Source organism: Ictalurus furcatus, chromosome 10, assembly GCF_023375685.1.
Source record: "Ictalurus furcatus strain D&B chromosome 10, Billie_1.0, whole genome shotgun sequence".
NCBI lineage: Eukaryota > Metazoa > Chordata > Actinopteri > Siluriformes > Ictaluridae > Ictalurus > Ictalurus furcatus.
The window spans coordinates 22442661-22458580 of record NC_071264.1 but is presented as its reverse complement, the minus strand read 5'-3'; the positions used below and the strand labels follow the sequence as shown (position 1 = coordinate 22458580).

The following is a 15920-nucleotide window of genomic DNA, read 5'->3' as shown; positions in this document are numbered from 1 at the left end:
ATTCATGTTGAACATCACAGTTTGTCAGCACATACCTACAACATGTATATAGTAATTGATGTAAAAATATAATTACAAATTAGTATAATTATAATTATTAAACAATTCTTATTGTATGCAGTTTGCTAAAAAGTCAGCCAAGCCAACTATCCAAAAAGAAATCCAATGAAATCCCATTCTGTCATTATTTTCTAAAACTGTCCTCTTGAGAGCCTGTAAAAGACATAAAGTGCACTGTCAAATGTGAAGAATAAATTGGATAAATCTCCTCCCATGTGACCTTTGGATCTGCCTGCCTTGAGTACATCCAGCGTGTGCAGGCATATACTCTGTTCCTGTTCGGACTGATGCCTGAGCTGTGTATTCCAGGTGTGTGTGTGATTTCTTCATCCTATATCATGATTTTGATAAGCCTGATTTATCAATTAAGGGTTGATTGGTTGTATTTTCAGGGCCTGGATTTTTCACAGTAGTCTCCAATCATATCTGTCTGGTGGAGAATTACAGATAAGACTACAGAATGATATTATGATCAGTGTCATTGTAATTAAACTGCATGTTGGCTGTCTTTGCCAACAAGTGGCCAGGGATATGTGCATCTTTTATGAACATACCAATTCCTACTATATGTATTCTGTAACTTACAAAGCTAACCATTTAAATTTTAAGCATGTAAATGTTGCTAGTTTAGTAGATCTGTTAGGTGCTGCTTTAGCTTCCGGATGAAGAGTAGAGTGAAAACCAGGAGTTACTGATGTAAAAACAGGCATGCTCTGACAAATTGAACACGAACATGCTCAAATCTGCCTTCCCGTCCTCTAATCATAGAAGGATCACAGCAAGCACACACTCTGTAGGACTGTTCATTATGAAGATGATGCCTCTTGATAATATAAATTAGTGGGAAAAACAACAGGGCAAGTTGACCTCATTGTACATACAATATCTATTATAGACTGTGATTTCTTATGCAGTGCTTGAAGACTGCAGTGGATCATCTTGCAGAAATGCTGTGGGTGTGGATAACACTGTGCCTCATGTGGCAAGGTAAAGTAGTCTCTATATGACCTATTTAGACAAGCTAATACTTTTTGGCAACTAAATTATTTTCTCGCAGAGCTTACACAAGAAAACATGCACCTTTTTGATTTGATTACATGAAAATATGAGATGTGTATATGTTGGAATATGTAGTATTACTGTTCATACAAACTTGTCTATGTCTATTATGAATCCACGAAAAACACTTTTTTCTAAGACTGTACGTACAGTATATATACACTCTAAATTCTGTCTCTGACAGTTCCCCAACCTCAGCTACAATCACACACACACAGTTATTATTTTTTGCTTGTACCTTACTATGATATTTTCTAACAAATGTAGTTGGTCGAGTATGTACGGATGAACGCTGTACAAGTGTCACACAGTGCCACGCATTCATGTTACTGAGCGTTGGCTTTATTTGTTTTGCGAAAGCTTCATATCATCACTTTTTTTTTTGCATCCTTAACTAGATGCCCTTAATCCTTATTAAAAGAAAATGAAAAAGAAACGAATACTTTTCAGCACTGTGCAAAAGTCTTATGCATTATTTCTTTATGCAAATTTTGTGTTAGATGTTTATTTGGTAAGACTTTAGGATATGCATCTGTCATTAATGATTAACTACACAGGAAGAAATTAATAACTCAATATTAATTAGTAACTAGTAACTACTATTAATGAAACAGAAACTATAATTAATGAATTACAAGTTACTTATTGTTTATTTTATGTCCTCTGCATTGCTGTGACCAAGTTTTTGATTTCCAAAGGTTCCATATGTTTATTTTCCAACAAATTTAACATTACAGGAAAATGTGGTTTAAGTAAAATAACAAGTAAAAGTAAAAATAACAGACAGACCATAACAGATGCTGTGTAGAATTACCTGCTGAAATGGAAGCACATGTAAAAGACAAAGTCCACAAATGGATTATAGCAGATTTTTCAAGATGCTTGGAAAAAAACCCTTCAGGAATTCATAAAATGTACTTTCCTCATCTAAAATGTTAACAGATTCATATTTGTCATATACCTGACTTATGCAGGAACAAGCAGCTTCATGATCCACAACACTGTGGAAAGCCAGTGCCTTGAGGACTCCCTCGGAGATGCTGGAGTTCAGTTAAAGAGATGCAGTGTGGACTCAGAGCTCCAGCAATGGATCTGGACAGAGCGGAGGTTCCTCATGAATGTATACACAAAAAGGTGCCTGTCTGCCTTACACAGTGACCCAATCCAGACTCTCGAGTGTGATGGTGAAGATGATCTGCAGTGGCAGTGTATGAACCACAGGCTCATCAGCCTGAGTCATTCCATGGAGCTAGGTGTGCACAGAGGAAGCCTGGCTCTGACCAACATGGGGAAAAGCACCAGGTGGAAGTCTCTGGATCAAGGAGACATCTGTCAGGAGAAGCTGAGTGAGTCCCAGATATGAAACTGTGACATGTTGGTAGGCCATTGTAACAAGATAATATTGTGTTTAAATATAGTAGTAGTGCACTGTTAATGAGAGACTGAATAAAATCAAAATTAGTATACCAATATATGAAATATCAGTCAAGTAAGCAATTAAACATGATTGGGCATTCTGTTGTAAGAAAATAATGAAAGACAGGGGGTGTGTAACCAATAACAGCACATCCCAAAGCACAATGTGCCAATACTAACAATCATTTTGTTAATGTGGCGCAGTCACCATACAAGTTCATAAAACCCCATACAATAACACATTAGAACAAGTGCATTCATGTAAACGTTGCAGCTGGCACTACTGTCAGAGCCATATGATTATATAAATGATTAACCAACACTTTCTGACCAATCAGAATCAAGCATGAAACAGCACAGTAGTATACATGTACAGTATACTGTATGTAATATTCTCCACATGTCCAATAGAAAGGAATGAGAAATTATACTTAGATGAATGCATGGAGATTATGTGTCAAAATCTTACTCTGTTAAAAGTGAAAGTATTCAGCCAACAATGTACACAAGTGAAAAATTTGCTTGCCTTGACTACTGTTTAATCTACTCAAATATCAAAAGGTAAAAATTAAATGTTTTAACTGATTAAAATTAAGCTAATGTCATGTTTTCATGTGAATAGTAACTTTTAATACTGTTAAAAGATGATTTTCATTTTAAAGCAACTACGTCATTTTGCCTGAAAACATCATTCAATCTTTGTAAGTTTGCTGGTCATATGCATGCCTAACGCTACATATAGTAGTTTGCTAATGAATTAATCAGAAGTAAAATATCATGTGAATAACCAATATTTACCATTAGCTAGAAGTTGACTTAACTAATTTATGTTTGGTACTGGAAGTAATGCTAGTTATTGCCATTAGCAAAGAAAGCAGGCTAACTTTGTTAAATATAGTCAGGTAATGTTAGCAAATTAGCAAAACCTACCTCAACATGCTTTTTCAAATGACATGGAGTTCATGTCTTCTAGGGAGGCAAAGGAGAAGCCTGATTTCATTACAAGTCTTTGCGTATTTTAGCATATACATATATTTTATTGAGGTAGGGCCAGGGGTACTCACTGAACTCAAGTTGAACACTGAAGTCCAGTGTTAACTACAGTGTTAGCTACAGTGTGTAGCATGAGAAGGTCACCACAGATGACAAATTGGTGCTAAACTGAACCTATTATACTGATGTAAAGAACACAGTCATTTGACGGATGAGAGAAGACAAGACCTTTGTGATTTGTCAAAATAGGGTCCAGAAGGCAGAGTGAGAAAGATGAGTTTCCAGCTATGGAGGACACAATGACAGAGGAAGAGAGAGAGTATCTCAGGTGGTATTACCGCACTGAAGACGGTGAGTATGCGTCTGCTACTTCTATCATTTCTTATGGATATATATCCGGTCACATACATATACATGAATATAATTAATCATGATTTAGAGAAGGAAGGTTAGACTCCAGTTCTGAGCTGTAGCACTGCACGGTTGAATGATTTTGCTGATTTAAAATAACAGATTCAAGTTGTACTAATTAGCAAGCCCTTGAGAGGCCACTGAAGGTGTGTTAAACTATTAAAATACTAAACCTTGCAGAGTTGCTTTCCAAGACCTGGGACTGACACTGCTGGTTTAATGTATAATAGGTATGGTACTAGGCATACTCACTAGGCATGATTGTCTTGCTTGTTTACTGTCATGACACTCATTACAACGTGACCTTGGGACTGCCACTTTTGTCCCTTGGATATGGTATATAAAAAATATATATAATAATTAGATATAATAATAAGAGATAAAGATCATGCAATACTATTCATAAAAATAAAACTGGCATCATAAAGTAGCTATAAATTGGGGCATATGAACTTTAGTTCACTCATAAAACCTCACCACCTATAACCTATAAAATGCTTTTACACATAATTGAGCAGTGGAGTAAAAATCCAATTTACCCAATACTCCTTACCTACGATGGTGCAGCACAAGCTAGTGCGCTCTCAGTGCTGGCCCCAAGCCTGGATAAAATGGGAGGGTTGCATCAGAAAGAGTATCTGGGGTAAACCTTTGCCAACTCGAACATGCGGATTATAAACCGGACTTCCATAATGGAGACGGGTGATCCGCTGTGGCGATCCCTAATGTAAGCAGCTGAAAGACAAAGAAGTTGATGTCCCCAGTGTCCTTACAGTCCTAACCTTATGTTTTTATAGATGAGTCATTCAGTCCTAAATTACAAATCTTTATGGCATTACGTTTGAAATGGATGCAGTGTGAGGCAGATATCAATAGAAAATATTTTGTAGTCGCACTGTCATTACTTGCTATATTAATGACATTACTTGCTATATTACTTGTTATATTAGTCTCATAGCTCATTTAAAACTTTATTTAAAAAAAAATTAAAAAGCAAATATCTACCTGTCATCTTGTTGCTAGTGATCAACTGCATGTGGAAAACAGTTTAAAGTTCATTTATTGCCAAACCATTTGTCCTACAAAGCTTCTTTGCTTAATAGTACTACTCAAATAATGCGGCATGTCTAGCAATGAATTAAACCTGGTGAGGATGGTAGTTAATGTTTAGCAAATTAACAAGTGGCTCACTTTTATTTACAGCAACACCCTGGAAATTTGCAATGCTGGGCTTGTCTCTCGTGGCTCTGCTTTTGGGATGTGTGCTCTGCCTCATGGGAACGATGGGTAACAAGTCAGTATTCACACACATGAAATCACAATGAATATACTGCACTGAGAAATGAATGCCTTGATTACAAATGGTTAAGCTTTAGAGAAAAGTCATTAAGTGAAAATGAATCTATTGAGTATGTCTGAACAGAATGGGTAAATAATAAGGTTATTTTGCAGACATCGGAGAGAAATAGCCAAGTACAAGTCCGCCACCACTGCATCTCCTGCCACAGTGGACGTGGAAGTGGAGGAGCTTCAAGTCATCACTGAGATCAAGGAGGACAACGACTCCTGCACTGGCCAAGATGGACAACTAGACAGCAAAGCACCAGCGGAGGGAGCCAGTGAGACTGAGGCGCTGAACCCTGGTGACATTGTGGTCACGTGGAAGGATGGAAATGTCTCCAAACTCTACTCTGATTCGCAAAAGGAGGGTGAGGAGGACAAGTGATGTGGGACTGAGAGACAAAACAAATCTCCAAACAAATTCCCATTTCTTACCTTGAATTCTAATAAAAATAAAAATTCAAATGTACATAGATTAAAAGGCTGGTTAAGAAAACTGCACAGTTTGTTTCTTTCTTTCATACTTTCTTTGCTCTAACTTTGCTCTGAATTTCAACACATAAAGGCCTTTACTCGCACTTGGTTACTGTTGTTTTGTAGATCAAGCCTTTAAAAAAACATGGATGGAGTTGTTGAGTTAGTCAATGAGACAGTCAATGAGTCCAAGACAGAGCATGTTTATTCTATCTACTCGAATCTGATTGGGCGAAAGGTGCTGTTTAAATATCTATAAAAGCGGTTCTGACCGGTTCATATTAATGCACTCGTTTTAATACTTTATCGTTTCTATAGTAACAGATTATTCATAGGGACTTGTATGGTGGACGCTCAACATAATCAAGACTCAAAATAAACAAATTAATACACATTTTCTTATTTAACAAAAAAAGCATACAATAGTTGATATGGTGATGTTCTCTGTAATGATACATTCATGGACGGAGTCTCCAGTGTCAGCACTTTGTAGCAGTCAGTAATTATTCAGCATGGCAAAGTCTTTGGGACCGACGGTTTTTTGCATGTTCCTCTGTAAAATGACAATGTGCGTTTTTTGTTTGTTGTTGTTGTGTTTTTTTTGTTGTTTTTTTGTTTTACTAACTTGTGTCATGAACATTATGTGTAGCTAAAAATGGATTTAAAAAAAAGTATGTGTTGTTCATTTATAAATTGTAATTGTATAAATTTTTATAAAAATTTTAATAATTGGCAATTGTCTGTGGTATAAGAGAAATAAAGCAATTTGGCATGTGCTGTGGTTAGAACAGACATATGTTAGATGTCTTTAATTATAGTGTCTGTGTCCAATTGATCTACATATAGACATACCTCTAAAGGTCATTTTTAAGAACTTGGTTTTGAGAATGTTGAGGTCATGTTGAAGGTATTTAGGGTCATTTTTACAAGTCCCCTGACCAGCTCCAAACTCAAAGTATGTCAAGGCAAAATGCTGACTTGGCTGATAAATTGCTAAATGTTGATTGAGTCCATGATGGATAAAGACACAAAAAAACAGGGCTTAGGTTGAGTCAGTTAAACAAGTTAAATCTGGCGAAATGCACCAGAAAAAACTCTAAACTATGCCGCAGGAATATTCCAGCACTGAGACTGACATATGTCCAAAAATGATACTAACCATAATGACAGATAGTGTGAATTATTTGCTATGATGTGAAAAACAGATGAAATTAGGTTTACATTTAGGACACATCTTCCTGTCATCTTATAAATACATGTATGAGTACTAAAATACCAATCTGAAAATGCTGTTTATCACTTTTAGCTACTGGAATCCACAGTAACTGTAAAATTAACTGATGTTTTACATTACTGCACAGATTTGGCTATATATTTAGATTTATCCTGTTTTTGCCTTCAAGTGTATTTACACAATATGCTCGGTATTTATTGTTATGTTTTTTAAATAACATATTTCATTGCTCTATGTTCTAGGTATGATTTATGATCGAGTGGTGGCAGTACCAACAGCCAGTATTATACTGAATATAATATATAATTAATATTATAATGAATTGTTATATCTGACTGTTGCTTAAATCATCAACACCATTTAGATACAAGATAAGACAAGTGGCCTTTGGGTTCATGGTGGCATTGTGAGCTGTGACATGTGCAGACAAACTCAAAAATAAAATCTTGACCATCTATAATATAAATTTAGACAGTGCAATGTCAGCTTTCAAAGTACAGAATGACATCCATCCATCCATCCATCCATTTTCCATACCGCTTATCCTACACAGGGTCATGGGGAGCCTGGAGCCTATACCAGGGAACTTGCAGCACAAAACAGGGGACAACCCATCGCAGATTCACACACCCATTCACACACTATGGACAATTTGAAAATGCCAATCAGCCTACAACACATGTCTTTGGACAGGGAGAGGAAATTGGAGTACCCGGAGAATACCCCAAAAGCACAGGGTGAACATGCAAACTCTGCGCACACAGACTGGAGGCATGATTTGAACCCCCAACCCTAGAGGTGTGAGGCAAATGTGCTAATCACTAACCCCCTGTACCCTACAGAATAACAAAAGTACGGAAAAAAATGAATAAAAACAAGTTTGAGTCATATTTAATTAACTCACATATACAGCGATTTCTTGCATCTGATCCATCTGCCATAAGGAGATTGTTGATCTTCAAGTTGTAACAAGGAAAATATATTCATAAACCTTGTGTGCAGATAAAATGCAGCTTCTCTAGACGTTAGATGGTTACATAAAGTTGCATTAAAAACTTGATGTAGGTAATGTGGCCAAGTCCAAGAGGCATTCAGAGCCAAATATAATTATTTTCCATAAATATATACTCACACATTGTGAATATCTGTCTTACCACACATCCAGTTCTTCAGTAAGGTCTTACAACAATCTATAAAAATGAAGAAAATTATACCATATGGCTTAACACTGTAATATTATGCAACAGCCATCATTTCATTCATCTTCAGTAACTGTCAGGGTAAGGTCAGGGTCATGATGGATCCAAAGTCTGTGCTGGGAACACTGGACATGAGGTGTGAAAACACCCTGCATGGCATGTAAGTCCATTAAAGTCAGCAATTCACCTACTTCCTCATATCAGAAGTGGGAGGAAACAAGAGAATGCAGAGGAAACCCACACAGACATGGGGAAGACATATGAAACTCCACACAGACAGTAACCCAAGCTCAGGATCTAATTGGGATCAATCCTTCTCAGTTTTACTAAGGTAACACACTGGCGGCTTGGTTGTCTTGTATCACGTCATGCTTCCTTGACTCCTCTTGAACTGAGAACGCAAAATTGTACCAGAAAGCTGGACATTATTCTGATGATAATATAGTTCCACTGTGGACACAAAAAAAGTGTAAATATAGATTATCGCTGCTATTTTACACAAAAAAAAAAGTGTGTGTGTGGGGGGGGGACATCTGTAGCTCAACAACATAATTTAAAAGTAAGTGCAAGAACTTTTGGGTATGTATTATGGAAAACATTTTGGGTGAGCTAGACTATCATTATTTGCAGGCTACATGACCCTTGCAGGTCCAGTATAAACTAAAGAAGCAAACCTTAGACACCAAATATGTCTTGGCTAACTGACTATATTTGGGTTAACTGGAACATAACAATCTAATTATTAAATCTGACCTGACATGTACAATATCCTGCTTTTGGTATCCATCATTTCTGGCACATGAATTTTATCATTTCATACATTGGTGGTATAACACAGGAAAGTTCCTCATTCCAAAGTACTATTAGTGATTTCACATCAAATATCTCTAATGTGCTGAATAAAGCACTTTTACTAAGCTAATGCAATCAGAATCCTATGCAGAAACAGTAAACAAAGCAATTTTTTGTTTTTAGAAATGACATAAATGTAGTTCAATATCATAGTTTTTATAGTCAAAAAGTTATGTGCTCCTAAGTTATCATTAAGGCACGTGATCAGCAGGTTGATGTCTAACAAGAGTCCTCAAGTCTGACTGCGCCTCTCAGCACCATAAGAGGGCAGTGTTGAGTCAAAAGATCTTGAAGCCTTTGAGGAGGGTGAGTGTGGGTGCTCTGCGCTTGCTCTGGGCCCTCGAGGACTTCACAGTCACCAGCTTGGCTGTGGCCGGAGTGGGCAGCTCCTTATAGCAGGGTGACAGAAGCGAGGCAGAGGAGAGGCTGATTGGTGCTTTGTCTTCACTGATGTAAAGGGGCCGGAGTGAAAGGCTCCTCTCTGCCTCACGTCTCACCTCCCGGACGGCTTCGTAAAAGAGGTTTTGCACAGACACAAAGTCCAGGCAGGCGGAGACCTCAAAAAACAGGCAGCCAAAACGGGCAGCCAGGGTCGCACCATCCGTCTTGTTCACTTGTCTGAGATACAGAGACAGGCGGAGACCAAAATCAGTTCCACAGCTAATGAGAGTAAAACATTTAAAATCATTCATCCAAAAATTATGCCAGGAAAAAGAACTTATAGGAATGTGGACCTTATTTACATCACAATCTGTTCCTTCATACTTTCATAAACCATTTTTTTACAGCACCTGTCCAGCAGATTCAGTGATTTCCCACCTTCTCACACCCACTTCAACTCAGGAGGGGCTGGTAAATAGCTGATTAATTGGATCACATGTGTTGGGAGCAAAGAAATAGTAATATGGGCACTCCAGGACCCGCAATCCGATTGCCCAATTCAGATTAAGACACAATTCTGATACCCCGAATTCTGATTCCCACCGCTGGAATATACCTGTCTTAATCAGAAATTATGCATGTAAACACCTTATTCAGAAAATCCACTGAAAGTAGATGTATGCGCATGCTCAGTCTGCAAAGAATTGTGGGTGCTAAAAGATGCTTAGCTGTACAATAGGCTAGGTATGGCAACTCGGGATAAATGTTGTATTTACGTATACAGAAATATCCCGATGCCCGTACATGTATAAACATCGTATTCGGAATATGGCTGCAAGCCGAATATAGACCCGTAAACAGAATTTGATGTGCATGTAATCGTAGTCATTTTCTTTAGATCTGCACTGAAGCTATTAGGCTAGCTAACAAACAATGGAAGTCTATTTCACTCAAAATCTTTTCCTTAATTACATAGCTAGATTTTCATATATTTGCTGTAATTGACAGAATAGTATGATAGTATTTGTTTTATCAGCAAATATAAATTCTTTAAATAATATTACAATTCTCCTTCAGACTCTGAGACGCCGGACCAAGGGGGTGGAATGATACCAAACTGCATTGTGGAAAAAAGCAATTCCGTTTTCCAAGCTTTTTTTCCATACAGTGTCCTTATGGAAGCCCTGAACCACAGGCTGTAAAAAAAAAGTCCTCTGTTGTTATTTCATTATTTCGACTTAATAATATGCTATCATGACTTAATAAGTCCCTATTTCGAGATAATCACTTGAAATAAGGAACTATTATATTGAAATGCTGCGATATTAACTCAAAATTACAACATATTTTGCAGCAACAGTTGAAATGAAATATTACTCAAAAAGAATGAGATATTACGTTGAAAAAACAACAGAATAGCAAGAGTTATTAAGTTGAAATAATGAGATGAGGTTCAGGGATTCTACAGTGTTCACGTTGGCACGTTACGACTTAAGACCTGTATGTGTTTTGAAGCAAGTCTGGTATCTATGGGAAATATTTTTGGGTGAAACAGTTTTCCATTAATTATCACCACCATCTCTTTAATCATGTAGCTTCAGTGCAAGACTAAGGAAGCACGCAACAGACCAAACATGTCTGTATTTGTTATAAGGGGAACATTTTTGCCTAACTATTCTTTTAAGATTAATCAATTCCTTAACCCACATAAACACACACACACACACACACACACACACACACACACACACGGAAACGGACACGGACACGGACACGTCTTTAAGCTTGGTGTCTATCGAAGGACTTTGATGGAATATCAACCACACACAAAATGAAAGATTAAACATTTGCGATCACACTACACTCCATAAAATGAAACGTTCCTTAAAAGCCTTGCGTAAATCACCTCTTGTATAAATAATTAGCAGTGCACATTTCCTGCAATAAAACCCAGCTGTTAGATGCCAATATTTGATTCGAATACCACACAATCCATGAGCTTTTGAGGAAAGAAAGCAAAGACTGCCAAAAAGTGTTATTCATTTGGCAGACACTTTTATTCAATCCAGCTTTCTGACAGTCACGTGTACAAGACTTAAAAATGCTCAGCTATCACTGACTGCTTCCTGATTGGTCAAACCTATCTCTCAATATTGTCTCCTCATGCTATATTATGTCTTAATCCTCCTTTGCAGCCAAAAAATAAAAATAAATGTAAACATTTTCCCTTACCCCAAATGTAATCATTCAACCAAGACATGGTTAAAGTCTTGTTTCTTTGAGTTCCTGGTAATGGAAGCTTTTAGCTGCCAGCTTAGCATCACATAAACTTTATATCTAAGTCATCACACACTTACATCACACACCTTACATCTAGTGGAGTTGTTCAGTATCCAGACTGTTATTGTGCTTTCATCTATTTTATAAGTAGCTTTCCTTTTTTTACATTATACATTTTTTTTTCATCTCTCTTCATTATTCATCCATCCATTTTCTATACCGCTTATCCTACACAGGGTCACGGGGAGCCTGGAGCCTATCCCAGGGAACTTGGGGCACAAGACAGGGAACACCCTAATGGGGTGCCAACCCCATCGCAGGTCACAGTCTCACACACACACTACAGACAATTTGGAAATGCTAATCAGCCTACAGTACATGTCTTTGGACTGCGGGAATAAACCGGAAACCCCTGAAGCACAGGGAGAACATGCATACTCCAGGCACACGAGATGGAGGTGGGAATTGAACCCCAAACCCTGGAGGTGCGAGGCAAAAATGCTAACCACTAAGCCACCGGGCCCACTCTGTTTACATTATACTTTTACTTATAACTTTTGAAATTTAGTTTTGAAATGAAACAACAAAATGAAATCTACTTTCTGCATCACTTGTACACATCACTTTACATATTTGTAAAGTCATAAGGTGATATTTTAAAATCAGACATCATCACTGAGTTGATCTCTGGTTAGATTTCCTAACAAAGCGAAACGTCCTTTATGAGATGAGATGAGACCTATTACATATCACAGTAATCTATTTGTTACTACAAATATTTTGTGTTTATTAAGGCAGTTTGGACTGTGACAGCTAGCTATTAGCATTAGCAGCTATTATCCTGTTAACTGACCTTTGAGAGCTCAAGAACGAAGCTGTTGTTAGTTAGCTTTATTTTTCCACTGCTCCTTGGTGTAACTAAAAGCAGTGTGTGATTTGAATCAGACGTCTTTCTTTTGTGTTCTTTTGGGAATCTTTCTCATACTTTTAGTTCATTTAAGAATTTCAAGCTATACTTTTTACATCTTTTACCAGAATATTTATTTAGACAATTTATTTAGATTACGTAGAATTCGAATTGTATATTAGAAGTGATTCAAATGTTTTGTCCAAACTGAAGCGTCAACCTTTTTAATAACGAACATCCAAACAAAAAAAGTTTTAAGCTTCTTGAATATTTTTCATGCTTTCTACAGAAAGCAAGATAAATATATAGCAAGTGTGACAGTTTTACTGCTAAACTGCTAAAAGAGAGTTTTTGAAGAGTGAGTTGAGATAAACCTGTATCTCTCCATGTCCACTTTGTTGCCAACTAAAATGATGGGAGCCTCAGGGTGCAGGCCTTTGGTGTACAGTGTCACGGCCTCCACATACTGTTGACACACTTCAAAACTGAGTCTGTTATCAATGCTGTAGACAATGAGAAATGCACTGGCCCAAGCTAAGTAGCGTTCACAGTTCACCGGTCCATCCTGAGAAAAAAAGTAGGAGGCTACAGATCAGGTTGCTTGAAGCTTCTGTTATACTACAAACATAAAGTACAAACAAAAATGGCTGGAAAGAACACTTTAGTATTCAGTACCACATTATTATAATATCATGATGATTATATTGGTACATCTAAAAACCTATATTATGCATCATTTTTATTCAGTGCTTATTAGATTTAAAACTCTCTCTGATTCCTCTATGGCTAAGAACATATTATGTGTATCCTTAAGCAACACTTTTAATACATTTGAATAAATAACATACTATCAATCATTACCTGGTCCGCCGTGTCCATTACTTTGACCAGAACTGGTTGCTGGTCCACCATTTCCTCTGAGGAATAGGTGTCCTCTACAAACATAATGTAAAAAGCTCTTTTTTCCCCCAGTCAAGACATTTTTTACAAGACATCTCTCATTATACTTATACTTATTAAACCAAGTGCACTCGCTTTGTGTGACATTTTCCCTACATAAGTTATGTAATAGCTCAGAGATTCCCTTTTAGTATCAAAGAGAGGATTTAGTCTCAGCTGTCCATCTGGTTACCATATGACTGACGATTTAACAGCCTGTGGTTTAGGCAAGATGACAGAATGATATATTGGAACTTGGGCTTATTACCTCGTTTTGAAAGGTTTACACAGCTTTGAAGTATTGGATATTTTGCTTCTTCCCAAATTCTCTGAATTACACTGGGCCAAATGTTCTCGATTCAACAGCCCGATTTACCTCTGGACATGAAGTCATAAATGATCAAAGAGCAAAAAGAGAAAAGTCTGGAGACGTTTAGTCTACTTTATAGGTTTAAGGTAAAAGTTAAACCAGTGCAGCTCACCAAGGTTTGGGTCGTATTCACTAATAAAACGCTTCGTGAGGAACTTCACAGTGAGAGCTGCAAAGAGGAAGAACACAAACATCCTGTGACTGCAAGTAGTAAATTGCTACCACTTATATAAGGTTCCTCTAGGGCCATGGGAAAGCCAGTGTCCCGAGAAACATAAGCTGGGAGTTCTGATAGTTCCACTAGAACAACAAAAAAAAACTTCTCATTACTCATTTCATTTACTCAGTCACAATTAGTCAGCGTTCTAATAGCCTATTTGCAGTAGCTGGACTCTATAAGTCTATAAAATGAAGAGTAAAAATGGAAAAGATTCACAATTCAACCATTGCATTCAGATTATGATTATAAAACTCATAAAATAACATTACAAGCTCATGGCTCCTAAAAGTTTATATATCAGAAAAGTAAACTTATTTTCTGAAAAAATAGCTTATATTATGACAAATATTGTTTCAGAAATAAATTCAGACTATAGTTATGAATATCCTACCTGATTTGCCTGAGCCCACTGCTCCCAGAACTACGATATTGCACTCTGCAGGTTCGTGTTCAGGAACAATGTTGCACGTCCTTGCTTTCCCAAACATGATAGACATCCTGAGCAGGACAGCAATGATGCATTGGAAAAAGCCTTAATTCTTTCTAAAAAAACAAAAACAAAATGACAGCCTACATGCTCTCTCAGCTCCGTGTCAGCTTCTCCTGGATGCTCTCCTTAAGAGCTTCTGAGACACTCCTCTGGAAAAACAGCTGCATCCTCGTATGTTTTTCCAGTGGGTGACATTTCTTAATAACAAGCAAATCCAACACTCTGCGCTCCTTCAAGGTGTGTAGATTTAGTTGGAAAAGGCTTGTTGTTGAAATGAATCGTATTTGGCAAGGCTGAGAGCCGGAGAGTCTGAGACAGACAGCACTTTAAAGTTCAGCTGCGTTGGTGTGTGTATAGGCTGGAGTCTGCCTGCTCTTGACCATCTGGAAACCGCACCTCCAAAAGGAAGAAAGCAATCTGGGGTCACTGCTTGCCTTACCCAAAATAATCATGTGAAAGTTTTGTTCCTTGTGAAAAAAACTGAATGTTTTAACCCTGTTGGAGAGGGAAAAACGAGTCTTTATAGGGTACCACTATGACTCAGAAAGTAAAATGGAAATGATGTGAAAATTATAATAATCATAATCATCATCATGTCCTTAAAAGAAAGTAAAAATAACTATTAGAAGCTTATGTCATTTCCATTGTGTTTGAATGGAATTTCATGTTTCCTATTTGCTTGTGTTTGATGGTTTCTACTGAGATCCTACAGTGTATATATACTCCACAAAAAAAAAACATCCTCTCACATTCAACTGCTTTTATTTCCAGCAAATTTCTTAACATGTGTAAATAACAGAAACATTCAACAACTGAGACATAAAGTGAACAAGTTTCACAGACATTTGACAAACAGAAATGGAATAATGATTCCCTGAACAAAGGGGGGTCAGTATGTGGTGTGTCCTCCAGCTGCTTTAAGTACTACAGTGCATTTCATCCTCATGGACTGCACAAGATTTGTCAGTTCTTGCTGTGAGATGTTACTCCACTCCTCTACCAAGGCATTTGCAAGTTCTCCATCACGTCTGGGGGGAACACATGGTTACATGTAATTTTCCACTGCAAGGATGATCAGCTGTCCTTCCTGTCTCCCTGTAGCACTGTCTTAGGCGTCTTACATTACAGACATTGCGGTTTATTGCTCTGGACACATCTGCAGTCCTCATGCCTCCCTGCAGCAGGTCTATGGTATGTTCACGCAGGTGAGCAGGAACCCTAGACATCTTTCTTCTGGTGTTTTTCAGAGTCAGTAGAAAGGTCTGTTTAGGGTCCTAAGTTATTGTAACTGTGA

At 37.5% G+C, this 15920-nt stretch overlaps 2 protein-coding genes across 4 annotated transcripts; one reads left to right on the top strand and one right to left on the bottom strand.

Annotated features, from left to right (window-relative positions):
* Positions 1-309: 309 nt before the first annotated feature.
* On the top strand, positions 310-6546 carry si:cabz01068815.1 (solute carrier family 51 subunit beta). 2 transcript variants are annotated; one of them, XM_053634460.1, is made up of 6 exons: positions 310-369; positions 975-1047; positions 2094-2465; positions 3778-3879; positions 5143-5233; positions 5392-6546. In XM_053634460.1, exons 2-6 carry the CDS (start codon positions 1008-1010, stop codon positions 5663-5665), a joined length of 879 nt encoding a protein of 292 aa, XP_053490435.1. In that variant the 5' UTR covers positions 310-369; positions 975-1007; the 3' UTR covers positions 5666-6546. The 2 variants fall into 2 exon arrangements, with proteins under 2 accessions (XP_053490435.1, XP_053490434.1); XM_053634459.1 differs by having other exon boundaries at positions 352-369; positions 956-1047.
* Positions 6547-7242: 696 nt separating this feature from the next.
* On the bottom strand, positions 7243-15094 carry rasl12 (RAS-like, family 12). 2 transcript variants are annotated; one of them, XM_053635546.1, is made up of 5 exons: positions 14528-15094; positions 14029-14085; positions 13469-13542; positions 12982-13172; positions 7243-9657 (listed from the first exon to the last, which is right to left on the bottom strand). In XM_053635546.1, the coding sequence occupies exons 1-5, from the start codon at positions 14631-14633 to the stop codon at positions 9318-9320; spliced, it is 768 nt and encodes a 255-aa protein (XP_053491521.1). In that variant the 5' UTR covers positions 14634-15094; the 3' UTR covers positions 7243-9317. The 2 variants fall into 2 exon arrangements, with proteins under 2 accessions (XP_053491521.1, XP_053491522.1); XM_053635547.1 differs by having other exon boundaries at positions 14029-14216; positions 14528-14604.
* Positions 15095-15920: the final 826 nt, after the last annotated feature.

What these genes read in the sequence shown, in the direction of transcription:
- rasl12 (XM_053635546.1), bottom strand. Translation starts at nt 14,633, where the DNA reads ATGTCTATCATGTTTGGGAAAGCAAGGACGTGCAACATTGTTCCTGAA. An exon ending in AGTGGGCTCAGGCAAATCAG is followed by an intron (nt 14,086 to 14,527) that starts GTAGGATATTCA and finishes TCCTCTTTGCAG; the next exon opens with CTCTCACTGTGAAGTTCCTC. An exon ending in TGAATACGACCCAAACCTTG is followed by an intron (nt 13,543 to 14,028) that starts GTGAGCTGCACT and finishes TTATGTTTGTAG; the next exon opens with AGGACACCTATTCCTCAGAG.
- si:cabz01068815.1 (XM_053634459.1), top strand. Translation starts at nt 969, where the DNA reads ATGCAGTGCTTGAAGACTGCAGTGGATCATCTTGCAGAAATGCTGTGG. An exon ending in GTATTACCGCACTGAAGACG is followed by an intron (nt 3,880 to 5,142) that starts GTGAGTATGCGT and finishes TTTTATTTACAG; the next exon opens with CAACACCCTGGAAATTTGCA. An exon ending in ATGGGAACGATGGGTAACAA is followed by an intron (nt 5,234 to 5,391) that starts GTCAGTATTCAC and finishes GTTATTTTGCAG; the next exon opens with ACATCGGAGAGAAATAGCCA.